Below are 18,480 nucleotides of genomic sequence, written 5' to 3' on the forward strand. Positions count from 1 at the left end.
GAGTGGGATGATCGGTGACTATGCTCCGATTGGAGCAGGGGTGACTTCGGAGCCGAACGTATCGACTCCAAAGAAGAAGACCTGGATCTCTTTCGACCCTCAGCCGACTCCAAAGACAGTGTCAGAGCTGACTGGGAGGGAGGGAGATCGGTTCCAGCAGGAGCCGAAATGGATTGAGTGGCTTCACCCAACGACGGCTCCGAACTGGGAGCCGATGGTTTAGGTGGCCTGGAAAATTTCACCGGCTGAGCCTTCGCCGGTGAATCTTGGGGTTTAAGCATACCCCTCAGAATCCATTTATTTTTGCGCTCCTGCAGGACTCTTGGACTGAAGGCATGACAGATCGAGCAAGAGTCCTGCAGGTGTACAGCGCCCAGACAATAAATACAAGAAGTGTGACCATCTGTCAGAGACATCTTCTGACAGCATGAGTCACACTTCTTGAATCCAGACGGTTTTGGATCCTTGGACATCCTAGCGAGAAAACCAACAGTAAAAGTTAACACTCTACAGTTACCACAACCCACTACAAGTACCACTACAACAAAAAATATCGAAAACTATCACTAAACACTAACAGTGATTAATTAGAAGAAAATATTTTTTTTTTAAAGGGAGATAGAAAGAAAGGTTAACCTCTAACTTAAACGGAAAGAACCTTTCTGTGGAAAAGGGAGAGAAGGGGGTAGGGGAAACTCTCTAACTTAAACGAGTTTCTTAAGGAAGGGTAACGCTTCTCTAGAAGAAAACTAGCTACAATACTAAAGTCTAACTAACGACTAATTCTACACTAACCAATACAGTTTTTAACAAGAAAAAATACAATAAAAATAATGAAGCTTATACGACCTGAGCCAGTAGAACAACCTCACAGCAGAAGCGGCAAACGAGATCTGGGTATCTAGTGCCAGGCATCATGGGATATAGGGGGGCCTCGAGCCAGTAAGCAGCTCACGAGATTTGAAGATGGCTGAGTCGGAGCCGAGGATCGGCTCCGAACCCAACCAGCAAGAATGAAGGCGAGATAGACAACTTAACATTGAAGGGTTCCAGAGCCATAAGGGCCTGCAACTCAGATACTCTTCTAGCTGAAGTGATGGCTAAATGTAAGGCTGTTTTCCAAGAGAGGAATTTTAACTCTGCTGTAGCAGCAGGCTCAAAGGGGGGAAGCATGAGCTTCTCTAGTACAAAGTTAAGGTCCCAGGCTGGAGTGGGAGCTCTCCTCAGGGGTCTTAAGTTGTTAGCTCCTCTCAGGAACTGTTTGACCAGAGGGTGAGAGAAGAGGGTGGCTCAGTATTGTAATGAGCTGAGATGGCAGAGGCATGAATCTTAATTGAAGAGAAGGATAGGCCTTTGTGGAGCAGTTCTGCTAGATAATCTAGGATTTCAGGTAAGGTGGGCACGGTTGTGTCCTTTCCCTGAGACAGGCTCCAAGAAAAGTATATTTTCCACTTTTCTGAATAGGATTTTCTAGTGCTAGGCCTCCTGGCCTCAAAGATGACATCCAGCACCTGTTTGCTGAGGGTTGCTGTTGATGTATTCATGGGGATGAGCCAGGCTGCTAGGTTCAGGGTTTGCAACTGAGGATGCAAAATCTGTCCCTCCTGCTGTGACAGTAGGAAGGGGTCTGATGTAGGTGCCAGGGTGACGCTACTTTCAGACTGTGTAAAAGTGGGTACCAGTGCTGGCGTGGCCAGTCTGGTGCAATCAGGATTGTCCTTGGCTTGTCCTGTTTGACCTTGAGTAGTACTTTTTATAGGAGGGGCAGAGGGGGGAAAGGCATAGATTGAGAGGTTTTCCCATGTAAAGGACAGGGCATTCATTTTGCATGTTTGGCTGTGGGGAGTTCTGGTGCAAAATTTGCTCAGTTGATGGTTCTGGGGGGAGGCAAAGAGGTCCACCTCTGGTGCCCCCCCCCCACCTCTGGATCAGAGGTTTGAATGATTTGGGTTCCAGTTTCCACTCATGTGGGTCCATCAGATTTCTGCTTAAATCGTCTCTCAGTGAATTTAGTTTGCCTGGCAGGAATTGAACTTGCAGGTGCACTTGATTGCTCAAGGCTGTGTTCCACAGAGCCATGGCTAACCTGCAGAGTGGGTAGGAATGACTTCCGCCCTGCTTGTTTATGTACCACATAACTGTGGTGTTGTCTGTCTTTATCAAGAGTTTTCCTGGAAAGATAAGGTGTTTGAAGGCTGTCAGAGCATTCTGTACAGCTAACATTTCTTTTTGATTGATATGCAGGTGCATTTGTCTTGGGCTCCATTTGCCTTGAATGCATTTGCCTGCCATGTGAGCCCCCCCCCCATGCATAGTCTGATGCATCTGTTGTTAGGTTTGGGCGGCGGGGAGTTGAGTGAAAGGGAATCCCTTGTTGTGGTAGCAGGCATCTGCCCACCTAAGGAACTCTGTCCTTAGGCAAGGAATGATAGGAATCATTGTTTCCAGGTCCTGAGAATGTTGACACCACAGACGGTTTAAGTACCATTGAAGTTTGCTCATATGCATTCTTGCATATGGAATTAGTAGAATGCAAGAGGCCATGAACCCTAGGGCTTGCAGTATTTTTCTTGCAGATAGCTGGGTTTGGGTGGCCAGTATTTTGAAGTAGTTTGTCAAATAAACCTGTTTTTCTGGCGTGAGGAATGCCATCTGGGAAGTTGTGTTCAAGCTTGCTCCCAGGAATACAATTGTTTGGCTGGGTACCAGATGTGATTTCTTTTCATTGATGGTATACCCCAGAGAAGTTAAAAGTCTCTTTACAAATGTCAGGTGTTGAAGTAGCAATTCCTGACTGTCCACCTGAATCAGGCAATCATCCAAGTATGGGTAGATTTGAAATTTTCTCTGCTTGCAGTATGAGATGGCTGGGGCCTGGTATTTTGTGAATACCCAGGGTGCAGTAGATAAGCCAAAGGGAAGTGCAGAGAACTGATAGTGCATAGAGCCTGTCCTGAAACGTAGATATTTCCTGCAAGATTCCCTTATGGGGATGTGAAGATAAGCTTCTTTTAAGTCTAGGGTGACTAGCCAGGACTCCCTGGCTAGCATAGGAAGCAGCTGTTGGAGAGTAGCATTTTGAATTTTGGAACCACCAGGAAGGTGTTGAGAATTGACAGATGCAGGATAGGGCACCAAGAGTTTTCTTTTCTGGGCACCAGAAACAGTAGAAACCCTGTCCCCTTTGTTCCATTGGAATAGGTTGAATAGCCTTGATACTGAGAAGAGAAAGCACTTGCTTTTGGGCCTCTGCCCACTGTTTGGGGGGAGGGGGGATCTGGCAATCGGCATGGGGTTGGCAGAGAGTGGAAGCAAATTCTGCATCCCTGGGATACAATGTTTAAGACCCATCTGTCCTGGGTAATGTACTCCCAGTTTTTTGCATGCAGGGTGAGTTTTCCTCCTAGGGGTGCAAGTACTTGGGCAAGGCTGGGAAGGATGAAGGACAAGTCACTGTGAACTTTTTTCATAAGATGGTGGCTTACCACTCCCTGTTTTTGAAGTGGGAGCACTCCATTGTTTAAATTTGTGCATACCCTGAGACTGTAGTCTTGGTGGTCTGCTGCCCCTGGGTTTGGACTGAGAAGGTCTGGGAGGGACTGGAAAGGACCAGTTTTTTGAAGGCCAATGCCTACTGAATCTAGGTGGCTGTACCTGTAGGAAATATTTAACAGTTTGCATAGATTTAGCTTTTTCCTCCATCTTTTTAAGAACTTCTTCTGCTTTAGTGCCAAACAAACATTCTTGGTTTAATGGAGCATCTAGTAATTTTGCTTTGACATGATCTGGCAAGATTTGATCCTTTAGCCAAACATGCCTTCTGAGAACAGACCCAGTGATAGCAGCCATGCAAGACACTTCTAAAATATCAAAACCACACTGCTAAGTATGTTTTCCAACTTGGTTTGCAGAATGCATTAACCCTTGTAAATCTTTATGTTCTGCACAATCAGGAATCAACATCATTTTTTGTTTAATTAGTTCCATAATATGTTGCTGGTACTTCAACATGTGAAACTGACAATTTAAAGCCCTGATGGCAAGAGTAGCAGAGGTGTATACCTTCTTTCCCCATCTGTCTAAAGCCCCAGAATCCCTGTCTGAAGGGGTAGGGTTTTTGGCTGTAGTAGCCTTAATGCCTTTAGGTCCCTAGGAAATGATCTCTGGATCCACAGTAGGATTCTTAAACAGAAATTTGTGAGAGTCAGGTACTCTGTAGTACCTGTCAGGTTTTCTAGGAGCTGGTGGTAAAGTATCAGGGGTAAGAATGGATTCCATGAAGACATCATCTACAATTTCCAGCACAGATGGGATAGCTAGAGGCCTGTGCTGAGGCAGGTTTAAAAATTTGATGAGTCTCATTTTGGACTGTGAGTAGTCCTGGCACTCCCAGCGGAAATGCTCTCTGAGGGAAAATAATGACACTCCAGATAATGGCATGAAACTGCAGCATTGGTTAAATCAATCTGGAAACACTGCAGTAAGGAACAATGATCATATTACTGATTTTCAAACAATGTTAGATGAATTTCACGATACGGCATGGCAGTATCGAAAATTGTTGCATGAAAACACTTATTTCAATGAATGCATTAAAAGGCATCAAGTGCCGAAAGGTCTAAGATATTGGAAATATCCAACTGGGCTTAAAGAAAACACAGCCTTACACAAAGAACTGCTACAATTGTTCGATCGGCAGGGGTGCGAGCTACTGCAAGTATTAATTAAACATAACGTTTCGCAAATGGATGATTTAAACACCAAAATTCAAGCATTAGATCTTAAAATAAAGCAACAATCAGCATTCACAGCTTGCCAAAACCAACATTTGGAAGTATTTAATGATATAGATAATCACAGCAAGATCGTGACTGAAAGGAAAGCCTGTAAATTAGAAAGGGATAGAGTGGACTATTCCAGAGGACAAGCCTATCCCAAACCAGCGCGAGGGCAATGGCGCAATGACGAAACAAACATTTCTTCTGCACAGGTGGAAAACAATGGCGTACAAGTGCAACATCAAGAAAACACCAACAATCAACAACACTCCCCTTTAGAATATGGCAGTCTCCGTCGCTCGGAGCGTCTTTGAAACAAGGGAACATACAAGCCGAGGGTCAGCAATACGCGTGCCTGGAGGAGGCAGAGGACGACTTCGAAGATCAACTACAATTAGAGGGAGCAAGTTCGGATAGCTCCTTATTCAAAGACAATAAATATCAATTAATTTCCAACACTACAGGTGACTACCATATTTATAATTACAGTCAAGTTGCCCTTACTACTGTACATGCGGACATTTTTAGTAAAGGTTTAACATTCGTACCAAGGAGAAGGGCAAGGATAACAGACCTAGTTACGGAATTAAAATTATTCACGAGAAAAATTAATTTAAAAACAATATTCAAACAAGCATCTAATATAACAAGCAATGTTTTGCATGTACCGAGTATGTTTAATCCTCCCCTCCATCCAAGAATTAAGTTGTTTGAGGAAGTTTGTGAGCTCGATTTTAGATATCAGTTACAACAGAATGCTTATGGAGCACACAGTAATTTCACTAAATATCAGCGTGGTGTTCTAAATGAAATAAAAATGGCAGGAGAGATTCATATTATGCAGCCTGATAAGGGGGGCGGGTTGGTTATGATGGATGCTATAGATTACAACCAGCAGTTAACCAACATACAGTTAACCAACATACTATATGATGATACATATATAGAAGTTTCAGTAAATCAAAAAATTAACATTTCTTATGGTAGAATCGATTATCTATTGGATGACATGTTATGGCAGGAACAAATAACAAATGAAGCATATAAATACATGCAAGTGAAAAATCCCATAATACCTATGATATTTGGCGTGCCAAAACTGCATAAGGATCTGCAGGATCCGCCACTACGTCCAATTGTAGATGCTAGTTGATCAAAGACTTATTTTATAGCCAAATATGTAGATTTAAAGCTAAAAGACAAGTTAAAAAGCTTAAATTACATCTGTCGTGATTCTTGGGATTTTCTCACAAAAATAAATAATTTAAATATTAATAATGTACAACAGGTTGTTTTCATTACTGTGGATGTAAAGGATTTATTCACCTGCATACCACAGCAGTTAGGATTAAGTTGGTTCGCTGATTTCTTTGTAAACATTATTCCAACGCCCCAAGATGAACTGAATGCATTAACAGATTTGTTGGAGTTGGTATTGACAAACAACTATATTTACCATGACGGGCATTATTTCAAACAAATTAAGGGAGTTGCAATGGGCTCTCCCATAGGTACATTGTATGCCAATGTAATCATGGCAATGTGGGAGCATAAATTCATATTTCATTCGGAATTCATGCAGTATATTAATTTATATAGTAGGTTTTTGGACTATCTGTTCTTCATTTGGAATGGGCCATTGGAGCAGATTGATCAGTTTATTTCATATATCAATGTCACTACTGAATTTTTGAAGTTCACTCATCAAATAGGGATAGATTCTATTTCATATTTGGACATTTCACTTTCTAAAGACACAATACATAATCAATTTAAAGCTAACATATTTCGTAAAAAAAAAACATATTCAAATAAATTTTTACATTTCAGTAGTAATCATCCACAGCATGTAAAAAAGGCAGTCATAAAAGGACAGATGGTACGAGCAGCACGCATGGTTTCGCAATTTGATGAATTTATTGATGAATGCACCTTTATTATGAGCATGTTTTCAAATAGGGGATATCCTAAGCAATTCACTGAAGCCATATTTAATGAAGTTTTGAACAAAAGGAGAAATGGTTTTTATACACCACTATTAAGAGATCGTAACAATTTCATCACGCAGCAATCAGAACAGCAGGGTTCAGAGCAACAGATGCCATTATTGAATACACAAGATCAGTTTATTAATGGGAATAACACAAATCATGTTAATAATGGAAATGTTGTTTTTATTACTACTTTCACACAAGATTCTGAGCATGTTAAAAATCTGGTGATGAAAAATTGGAATATCATTAAGAGGGATTCAGACTTAGCGACATTACTGGGTGTACAACCAACTATAGTATACAAAAGAGATAAACATTTAAAGGATTGGTGTAACACAGTACCCAGTGGGGTAAATAATATAATAGGTAAAATGATAAAGTGTAATATGTGTAGTTACTGTTCAGATATCTTGGAAATTGAGGAAATAATTATTAATGGTATTCTGATCAAGATAAAAGGTAACTACAACTGTAATACCTCGGGGGTAGTATACGCTGCAATTTGTTCATGTTGTTTGGCCTATTATATAGGGAAACTGAACGTAAATTAAAGCAACGTATCTATGAGCATAAGTATGACATAAATAGACAATCGCATAAAAATGCTCTATATAGGCATATATTACTACACCCTGGGCATAAATTCAAGTTCATTATACTGGAACAAATTTCACTATCACCTAGAAAAGGTCCCTGGAAAATTATTTTAGAGTCTAAGGAATATTGGTGGCAAGTATACCTAAATGCCACCCAAACCCCTGGCCTTAATGATTCCATTTCAATCACCAGTATTTTAAAATTAAAGGGTATAAATAGATAATGGGCTTGTTGAATTCAGCATAATTTTTAGCTATTATTTATTATTAATTGTACATCAAAATTTTCATACAATAATATGTTTATATGTATTTTTAAATTAAATTATAGGTATAGTGTTATATATATTTCACATAGGAAGTATACTATTATGTACAAACAAAATAAATTAATTTGATATATATCAGTGTATGTATGGGGAAATTTATATATGGTAGGTAGTACTTCTGGACGTTTTGGCGGTTTTTACATCTTAATTAGTTTCTTAAGCACACCTTATATAAAAAGTTGCATTATGTAGCTGAATTTGTCTAATGAAGGCTGGATTCACACAGCCGAAAGCGCTCACCAAATAAATTTTATTTATTTTATTATTTTTCATCGATTTTCCACTTGATTGATTTTGTGCTTCTGGATATACCTTTTATCTAGTTTGTGTTGGATTCTTCGTTCACTCTCTGAGGGTATGCAGGGTTTCAACAAAAGAAAAATCCTCTGGTGGGGAGGCAGAGGGAATGGAATCCTCTGCATCACAATCCTCATAGGTCGATAAGGATATGTCCTGGTAATCAGAGGGGTTAGAGTCATAGGACTCATGATCTGAAGAATCAGAAGGAAAATCAATTCTTTGTCTTTTAGAGGGGGAAGGCTGGCTTCCCCTAATTAAAGTAATAAGGTCTTCAGCCATTCTAAGCATTTGTTTCTGATACAAGGGAGCTTGAGAATGCGCTTTGTTTGTCGGTCTCCTAGGCGTAGTGTAAACTCTGGGCCTGAGAAATTCGGTAGTTTTAGTCTAAAACAAAGTAGTCGGTTTAATACAAACACTGGAAGGTCTGAATACACCATCAGAAGCCAGTGCCTGCACAGCGGCTCTGAACCCATCCAAGGTAGAGACATCCGCAGGTTCCATAGCCAAAGAAGCATCTCGCGGCATACCGGCCTCCGAATGGGTGTCAGTAGAGGCCTGCGAATCTGTAGAAGTGGGTATCACGGGCTGCGAAAAAGTACTGGTGGACTGGCGGCTAGCTTATCGGAAGCGTTGTCGGCAGTTTTGGACTTATGTGGTCTGTCTCTGTCTTTATCCTTACATTTTTTCGGAAGATCGGTAGTCAGATGGCTTATCAAAGTCATTTTGTAATACGGAGAATGAGAGCGAAAGAATTCAGCGACAAAGATAGCCCAACGACGAATAGTTCAGGCATTGAAGGGAGCACAAAACCGACAGCGAGGAACGTCGTGGTCTGGGCCTAAACAGGTGACGCAGTAAGAAAGAAAATATCTGTGAGGTATTTGCTTTCCACAGGCAAGACAATTATTATTTTTTTCTGACATCGGTTAGAGCAAGAAAAAAGGATCCCCAATGGGGTAGTTAGCTTTAGAAGACTTCAGGTCTGAAACTCGAATAACGAAAATTTCAGGTAGTGGCCGACCGGCACTTGTGAACTGCTTCTGCTTCGGGCTCCGCTCGGCAAGAAAAGCTGATGTAATGGCATCAGCTGTATGTTTTATACCCCTGATGACCTGACATCATAGAAGAAGCGACAGCATCCCACGCAGAAATCCCAAGACTATGGTATTTGGGCTGACCGAGGGCTACCTGCAGGCAGATAACCCAAGTGCGATGACTGCAACAGTGAAACACGAAGAACATCAATTATTTATATTTAATAGAATAATGAATTTCTCTAATAGAAAAATATGTTAATGCAATACTAATGAATACTAAATAAGCTTTTAGCAGTAACCCTATAAGAAGGAGCTGTCATCTGTTCTTTTGTTATCAGTAGACCTATCTTCTCTTTACCACTTATCTGAGCTCTCACTTACTACCAAGTAGGATATGGGAACAAAGCCTCAAGGAAGGTCATAATCAATTCGCAGAGTAACAGCCCAGGAAAAAAACAGTAAAAAAACCTGATACCCATGTCCACCCACCCTTGGTCCAGAATAACACCCCAATTCAAAGGTAGTTTTTAATATTCAGCCCAGTAAGTGATTGCACAAACAGAAGCTGTCTTTATCTCTCTCTTTCTCCTTCTTTCTGGAAATCATATTGCAACAATCATGGAGACCATACCAGTCCATACCTATTCACCCATCCACCCATAAATGCATCTACTTTCACTACCACCTTCATACATTTCAGGGTTATGGGAAGCCAGAGCCTACCCTATCAGTAAATGGTGTGAAGTACAGAATGATGGTTGGTAGGGTGTCAGTCATTCAAAAGGCATAAAATTATACCTGTGTATCTTACCACAAATATCTAGCACAGCTAAGGCTTCACAGTAATTTCAAATGTGCTGTTTTACACACAAGCATTTAATTTGCATAACCTGCTAATATGGGTGTAGTATCAACTCACTGGAAATCCTACAGACAATTTCCTCTCAAGTTGCAAAATGAGTTGCTACTGAGATGACGTACAAAGCAAAAAGCACACACTCTGCCAAAGGTTGCTCACAACACACAATAGATTCCAAATAACAAGTCAAAATGTGAGCACACCAACCAAGCTGAGCAGAAACAAATAAAGCGTTATCTTCCAAAACTTGATTTTTAATGGCTTTATTGTAGAAGGATGAGTGCTTTCACGGGGCTTCCGCTTTTTCAGATCCAAATAAAGTAACTGCTTAACAAACAGGCAATATATACAAATTAAAATCACGTTACTAAAATCAACAAATCAGAATCAACGTCTCTTAATTAATGCTGGCTTCAATGGAACACTTGCATTCAGGCCCGGATCTCTATGGTCTTGTAGTGCTATTATCCATTTTACTTCTAAATTCTCTAAATAATTATTCACATCACCCCTTCTCCTGACAATTCTAACTTTCTGGAGAACTCTAAGATAAAAAACACTGTGCCCTGTAGTTTCTGCATGTAGCATTTGTATGTACATTACTCCTTATATTGCTAAAATGTTCTAAAACCCTGTCCTTAAGCTGACGTGTTGTTTTTCATACATAAAAGCAATGACATTGTGTGCAGGTTGCCAAATACACTAAGAAATTGCTATTACATGTAGCTGATAATCTAGGAATAAATTTCGTTTCAGTGACAGGGTGAACAAATGTTTGGTCTTGAGCAATAAAGGAACATGCTTTGCATTTCCCACAGGGAAACGTTCCTGCTCTCAGTAAGGGTTCTGCTTCCAAATTTTTAGGGCCATAACACAACATGCTTTTTAAGCTCATGTTGTTCGTAAAAATAAAACTGGGCTCTTGTCCAACAACCTTTCTAATACTATCGTCAGCCAACAAAATAGGCCAATTCTTCTTATGTCACAAAACTGATATACATTGCTAGAATAGGTGAAAAGCATTCTGGACTTACTACCAGCAGATTTAAACTTAGGGCGCTGTTCACTATGATCCCTATGCCTTCTGGAAAAATAAGGGGTCCCTCTATCACCCCTATATGTCTCTATTTCTGTATAGATGTTCTCAGTCAATTTGTTCAGATATCCTCTACTTGAAAGATCTTGTAAAAAAGTTCCAAGTGACTCAGTCATCTCTGAAGTATCAGTGTGCATCCTTCACATATATTTCCCAACATTGTTAAAGGACAATCATTGAGAATCTCCCGACTTAACACTGATGATGATAAGCATCCTTTAGGTCTAGAGTTACCAAAAAACTGAAAGGAGATAGGAGGTAACAGGTTGTGTACGCATAGCATTTTGAACTTTGGAACATTCACAAACTATAGAACAGGTCTCCATGAAGCTTCTTTCTTGTTTGGTACCAAAAACATTATCAAATATCAGCCTTTCCCTGGAAGAAAAAGACAAACAGGTTCTCTTACCTCTTGAACCAGCAGCTGCTGGATGATGAGGAAATAAAGACATCTGATCTGGTGAGTGAGGAAGAATTCCCTGACAATGAGGTAGGGACTCCCACTGCCATCAGACCCATTTGTATGATATTACCTGTTGCCAAAGAGAATGTGGAGAGGTAGACTTTGGGGAAGAATTAAAGGACTGCCAAGGTGGGAAGGGGTGAATTACATTTTGTAGATAGTCATCCTGCTTATCGGACTATCTTTGTTTCAATGAGGCTCCACCTTTCTTTTTTGAGCCTTTTTGTCATTGCTTGGTAGCGCATTACATTTTTTTTTCAGAGTCTCAGCAGAAAACTTAAATAAAACATCCCATCAATGACAGAATTCTAAATTTCAACTTCAGAAAAATATATTTTTTTCTTATGAGAGGAACTAGGATATGGAAGGTTAAGAACCTGTACTAAGCCCTGAGCTAAGCTAAATAAATCTTCCCTGTCTAGGGCAAGGGAGAGAGGGAGGATTAATGTTTAAAATTCTGTTTCTTTTGAAAGGAATATCCACCAAAGTAGACAGACTACAGTTAAGGGCATTACCTCAGGAAACAGACCAACAAGAGTGGTTCTTCCATGCTTGTAGGGGACACTCCAACAGCTGCAAAGAAAATGTCGAACCCCTGGTCATTGGGTGCTGAAGAGACTACACCAAAGGAAACTAGGGAGGATCAGTGGTCTGAGGAAACTGAAAAGCCCACTGCAGGGGCACTTATCTGTGACTGAGTCAAGAAAGCAGCTTACTGAACTGGCAAAGGCTGTCTAAATAATTTTCTTTTTCTTGTGTCTGGAGGAAAGAAGAACTGAGGAACCAGTATACGGTTCCATTGTAAAGTTGAGAAAGAAGCCTGAAATGGGATTAGTGATGTCAGAAATAGTTGGTAAAAAGTACCAAAAATAGCGTGTAAACTAAAAAACACAGTGACAAGCACAAAACACATTTGCTCTAGTCTTTAAAAGTCATCCACCAAATATTTATCCTTAAAGATGAAGTAAATTTAAAAAAGAAGTTTACAATAAAAACAGTAAAGTAAAATCAGACTGTTTTAACTGACAATAATGTCTTGTGACATTCCCAAAAGATAATAAAACTAGCACAAATTAAACAGGTATTTTTCCCAAGTACTGTTAATAACTTTTTTTACAAACAAGTTAAGTGTAAAAGGTTTTTCCCTGCAGGGAACTTATCCAAAAGGCAACAGTGAAATGACAGACAACCAGTGATCCTCTAATACCTGCAAGAATAGCGCATTTTGGCAGTAGAAAAGATATGAAGGGCTTGGCTCCCAGATTGTTGACTTTCTCCACTGCCAGCTCAAACTATCAATGGCCTGGATGCATAGAAAATGCCCTTAAGCTTTGGGAAAGCTGGTCAGTCATTATATCGTACGCAGGTTACAACCCATATAGCTAAGGCTGCTGCAACAGTGATCTAATGATAAACACCTAAAATGACTCATCAGTGTAGTAATGTATGACTTTTTGATAACCAATTCATGTCTGTGAGTTTCTTACATTAAAATATTTGACTGTGACTGCCAGAATGGCTTGGATTGTGACTGAAAAGGATCCTTAGGCTAGTTCCTTGTCTGATTAACAATTGTGATAAAGAAAGAATGTACAGTTAAACTATTGACTCTGCAACAACAGGAAAGTCTCCTGTTGTTGCACTTTCAAAAGTACACTTTCTAATATAAGTTTTCCAATCTTCCTGAAGGACAAGAACATCTCAAGGACAAAACTGTACAGTTCAAACCAGTTCCGTGGCATTAAAGGAACTATAAACTGCAAGCACCTAGAGTTCAAATAGTGACTTGGGTACCTGAAGGAGCTGGTCAGGGGTATAGCAATAACTATCTGCTGCCAGCCTACCTATCCTGGGGGAAGGAAGGAGTTCCGGCTCACCTCAAGGATGACACCCAGCAGAAGCACTGGTTATAGCGAAGTTTGAGCCTGCCCAGCCTGCATTATCACTATGCATCCCCATCTGGTAGCTGAAAGGAATTTGCCATGTGAAGGCACAATTCTCTTTGGAAAAAAGCAAGGATGCTTTTAAGGGGAAGAGTGTAGGCCACCACTCAGGATCAGCAAGCTGGCCTCCTACCTACCAGGAAATGGAGTGCTGTTTTGAATTACTGAGCAGGAATGACTATGCCTTAGGGCTCTCATGTAGTCTAGGAACACCTAGCCTCTATCTCTCCCCTTGTTATGAATGGGACAATTGGGTCCCAATCATGAAGCCATTGGGTGAGGTCCTGGCGAATGCAAAAGAAATGAGGCACAGTAAATTGAGCGGTGCAATACTTTCTTCTTTACTATTTTAGAAGATTCTCCCTGACAGAAAATATTAGAAACTGGGTTGCAGTCCCTCTAGAAAGAGGATTGTGGTTGCCTAGGCCAGTCAGGAATAATGAACATCAAACATATCCTTTTTTCTTGCTTTTATCAGAACTCTTTCAGTCACAGGCAGTGGAGGAACAGAACAGTACATTACCCGCACACTATCTTGATAGGACATATACTGACAAAATGGAGTCTAACACTTGAGATGGGATGCAAGGGGGTCTGTTTCTAGCATTCCCCACATCACATGGTTGTGAGGAAGAGAAAGATATCTGGATTGTGTTTACACTTATAAGCCAACTGTACAGATCAGATCAGCAGGTCCACAAAGATATTACCTTCTTCTGGTAGACTTATGGTTATGAACTGAAGGTTTAGAGACAGTGCTAATTCACATAAGCATGAGGCATTCTTCCACAGCTAGGAATATCCTGTGCTGTGCCACTTGTTCGTGTGCCACTTGACTACAGTGTTGCCATTTACCATCTGGAAAGTGCCTGGAGACATTAAAACTCTGAATGCTTTTACATCTACAGTTATAGTGATCATATCCTGCAGACTGATATGTAACCACAACATCTGAATCTATCAAGATATCAAATGCACTCCCGGCCCAAGTCTTCTATGTCTGTCACTGGTACATAAGATAGGAAAGGGAAAGCAGAAGTGGACTACACAGCTTAGTTAAGCTATTGTTACCCACCACTTTTTATTTTATTTTTATTTAACATTTATTAACCGGGAAAGTCCGACTTGGAACAAAGCCAGTTTTCAGTGGAGGCTCAGGGAGAAAGGCTCTAGATGCATGTTTTTGTAACGTGGGAGGAAACCGGAGCACCCGGAGGAAACCCACACGAAAGCAAGGAGGACATGCAGACTCCACACAGAAGACACCCCAGCTGAAAATCGAACCGGAGAACATCTTGCGAGGCGACAACGCTACCACTGCACCACTGCACTTGAACTGCCTGCCTGGTCCAACTGCTCTGCTGATAGATCCCACAGATTCTTCAGATAATGCTGGAACCTCTTCATATTGTAACTACTACACTACAGTGACGGGTGCAATACCTGTCTTGAATAATTGTCTGGCTAATATGTGACTCAAAATTAACAGGAAAAAAGCCAACAGCCTCAATTGAAGTGTATCCCACTGAAACAAGGGTACTATGTTGTGAATTCAGCTATATGTCAAAAAGCTGCTCTCTTGGACAGTGATCAACAGGGCCCAGAAATACCTTATACTGCATGGAGAAAAGATCATTGAAACATAAGTCCATGTGACTCCAGGAATGTAACCATCACCCTCAAAAGATCCATTAACTGATCCATAGGTTATGCATGGATGAAGCAGGCACCCAGTATTGGGTAAACCCTCTTGAGCTTAGGGGTCAAAATTTCTTCTACTAAGATGATGCTTGCAGAATATCTCTGATGCTTCTATCTGGCCAAACTAGAGAACTACAACCGAGAAATGTTGATTCTGAACTTGGAACTCTGGATATTTTCCTGTGAATACTAGGATATGCCAGAATGTATATAGCAAGTCCAAAGTTTTTATCCAGACAAGTGACTAACATATTCTGAAAAGTTACCACTTTGAACACTTTTTGAAATGCTCTGTGATTCCAGATAGGTCAACAGTGGTCTTCAAGTGCCCTCTTTTTGTGGGTACAAGAAAAAACTGCAATAAAAACCTGCCACTTCAAAGGAACGAGGACCCTTTAAGTTGTTCTTTTTCTCAACATTTTCTATAAAAGTGGAGCTGCCTATGAAAGAAGATGCTGATATCTTTGGGTCAGGCTATACCACAGGTTTTAACAACAGGTTTGTTTCAAACCAGTCTATAAAACGCTTCCTGACACAAACCTGTTATGCTACATTTCTAGTTGACTACAAAATCCAAAAATTCTGTTATGAAGGACCTGTACGTCAGACCATGTTTGATTAAAAGATTTCAAATATTTTGCAATGCAAAAAGAACCAGAAGAAGTTGCTGCTGTGTGATAACAGTTACACAATGCCTCCTTTGTTTTAAAGACTTCTTCAAATCAAGAATCAAGGTATATACCTGAGGATGAGAGAAATAACCTCTGATGAAACAGGAATGCTGCTTATTTTCAATAATGACATTCTTTAGATAAGAATGCACCTTAGACCAAATCTTGCCTTCTAACCACAACATTAGCACACAGCAGACTTTTTTTTTAAATAATCAGCATCATACACAGACTTACACCGATGCAGCTATGGCATGCATGTACATACCAACATTTATACTGGAATCAAAATCACCAATATAATTTGATCAATAATATTATTTTCACAGTTTATCATAAATATTTCCATAAGAGTGAAACCATGAACTTTACAGCAACTAATCCTGGACAACCACTTAAAAGATGAGTCTTTGGTTCCTTTGAAATCTGCTCAATTGGAAATAAATCATGCTCTAATGACATACTTACCAATCCTGATTCTCTAGCCACTGTGCCAGATACTGTCGAATTTCCATTGGGAAGCTATCATCATACAGCTGGTGAACCTGTTCCAAAAACTTGGAGTCTAGCTGCTGTAGCTGATACCACTGAGACATCTGTAATAAAGGGAAACCAACATTTTTAAGCTGCAGTTCATGTAAAAGACATATTACACTTGAAAATGCCTGCCACAAAGTAAGAAAACTTCTTATGGCTTAGTCAAATATTGCACAAACTCACACAGAACTAAAAAACATAAAAATATCATTCATTCAACCAGGATAAGAGTACATGTAATTTAATGCACTACTCTGCTGAACCTTTTTGAAATGTTAGGTCTTGATTCAGCATTTACTCAATCATTCATTCATTTTGAATTGTTAAACAGGATAGATCACTGATCCCACCCGACCTATTTCAGTTTCAGCCCAGGGTAAACAAAACAGATACAAGACATTTTATACAGAATGAATGACAAACTGCAATATATACATACATACGTGTGTGTGTGTGTATACATATATATATATATATATATATATATATATATATATATATATATATATATATATATACACATATATGCACATATACATATATATATTTATATACGTATATATATATATATATATATATATATATATATATATATATATATATATATATATATATATACACATACATATATATATATATATATATATATATATATATATATACGTATATACATATATATATATATACACACACAGACACACACACACACACATATATATATATACATATATATATATTTATATATACATATATATATATATATATATATACATATATATATATATATATATATATATATATATATATATATATATACTTGCAATGTGCTTTCATTTCAGAACATACAATGGGGTAAGAGAACTGATCTTTAAGAAAAAAGGGAGAGACTTCCGTACTTTGGGACCAAGGACTGAAAAAGCATGGTCTGTACAATGAAGCCCAGTTTATGGGATTTGGGGGAAAAGATATACTTGAGTGGCTAAGATTTCTAAGGTTGTATGTTGGTGCATATCTGAATAGTCTGGAGGCTAGCTTCTCATTTTTGATAAGTTTAAATGGTTGAGAAGTGTACAGAAAATCAGCAAATTGACTCACAGGATGTCAGTTAGCTTTTTCAATGGTTTCACAGTGGTATTACTTTCTTGTGGAGAGAGTGATGAATCTGCATATTGCATTTAAGACACACTGAACAGTGGATGCATTTCTTTTAGAGCCTGCAGCAATGACAGAAGACCATATTCTAACTGAGCTAGTAAGATACCCTTACCTATGTTATTCCTACAGGGTCTGGATAGAAAAAGGGAGATCCTAATAGTTCAGAATAAGAGAGAGTTTATTTTTTTTTTGTGTGTATAGTCCAGGTGGAGATGATAATTTAGGAAGGAGTCCAACCAAATTCCTAGGTATACAAATAAAGTGACATTTTCAATAGTGTTATTCAGATAATCAAAGAATTGTAGAGGTCTTGAGATAGAAATGAGCCTTTGCCTAGTACCAAAAATAATTGTTTTTGTTTTAGTGGAATCAAGCAGCAATTGTTTATGTTTGACCCACTGAACAAGGGCATGAAAATTAGCCTGAAGTTCACAGTTCGACAGAAGAAACAGAGTGGCTGGAGTGAACAGGACCTTGTCATCAGCATAAAGCAGGAGAGGAAGATGGGGTAAGTCAAAAGGGAGTTTGTTAATATAAATACAAACGAGAAGGAGGTGCCAGAATATATCCCTGGGGAAAGCCTTTCTGCAGAGGGACTAATGGAGAAGTTGAGGACTTGAAATTCATTGAGAAGTGGTGGTTAGAGAGGTAGTTTTTGAACTAGGGCAGTGTGTTATCACTAATGCCTACTTCAGTGATATAGTCTAGGAGAATTAACTATCGATAAGATGAAAGGCTCCAGTGAGGTCAATAAAAATGGATTTAGTAATTAGGCCTTTATCCATTCCAAGAAGAATGTTGTAGCGAATTGTCAGCATAGCTGTGGTGTACTGCGAACAGAACAAAAGCCGTGCTGCTTTTAAGAGATAAACTGACTGATGTATTGCGTGAGCTGCAAGTGACATCCTGAGTAGCTGTAAACCACAAGGACAGTCTATCAACAGGGTACCCAGTCAGCAAGCAGCTGCAAAGGAGTGAAGCTGTGGATTTTCGGCATTTGCCACCTTCTTGACCAAAACAC

General features: G+C 39.5%; 1 protein-coding gene across 3 annotated transcripts in view; it reads right to left on the bottom strand.

Annotated features, from left to right (window-relative positions):
- The window catches only part of STAT1 (signal transducer and activator of transcription 1), a 1,683,855-nt gene that overhangs the window by 1,585,788 nt on the left and 79,587 nt on the right, over window positions 1-18,480 (bottom strand). For all 3 annotated transcript variants that reach the window (XM_044075195.1, XM_044075193.1, XM_044075194.1), the window contains one exon: window positions 16,236-16,363. In XM_044075195.1, coding sequence (XP_043931130.1) covers window positions 16,236-16,363 — 128 coding nt within the window. The remainder of the gene's footprint in view (window positions 1-16,235; window positions 16,364-18,480) is intronic.

The sequence above is a fragment of the Protopterus annectens genome, chromosome 6.part0 (assembly GCF_019279795.1).
Source record: "Protopterus annectens isolate FY-2018-M chromosome 6.part0, PAN1.0, whole genome shotgun sequence".
Classification (NCBI taxonomy): Eukaryota; Metazoa; Chordata; order Ceratodontiformes; family Protopteridae; genus Protopterus; species Protopterus annectens.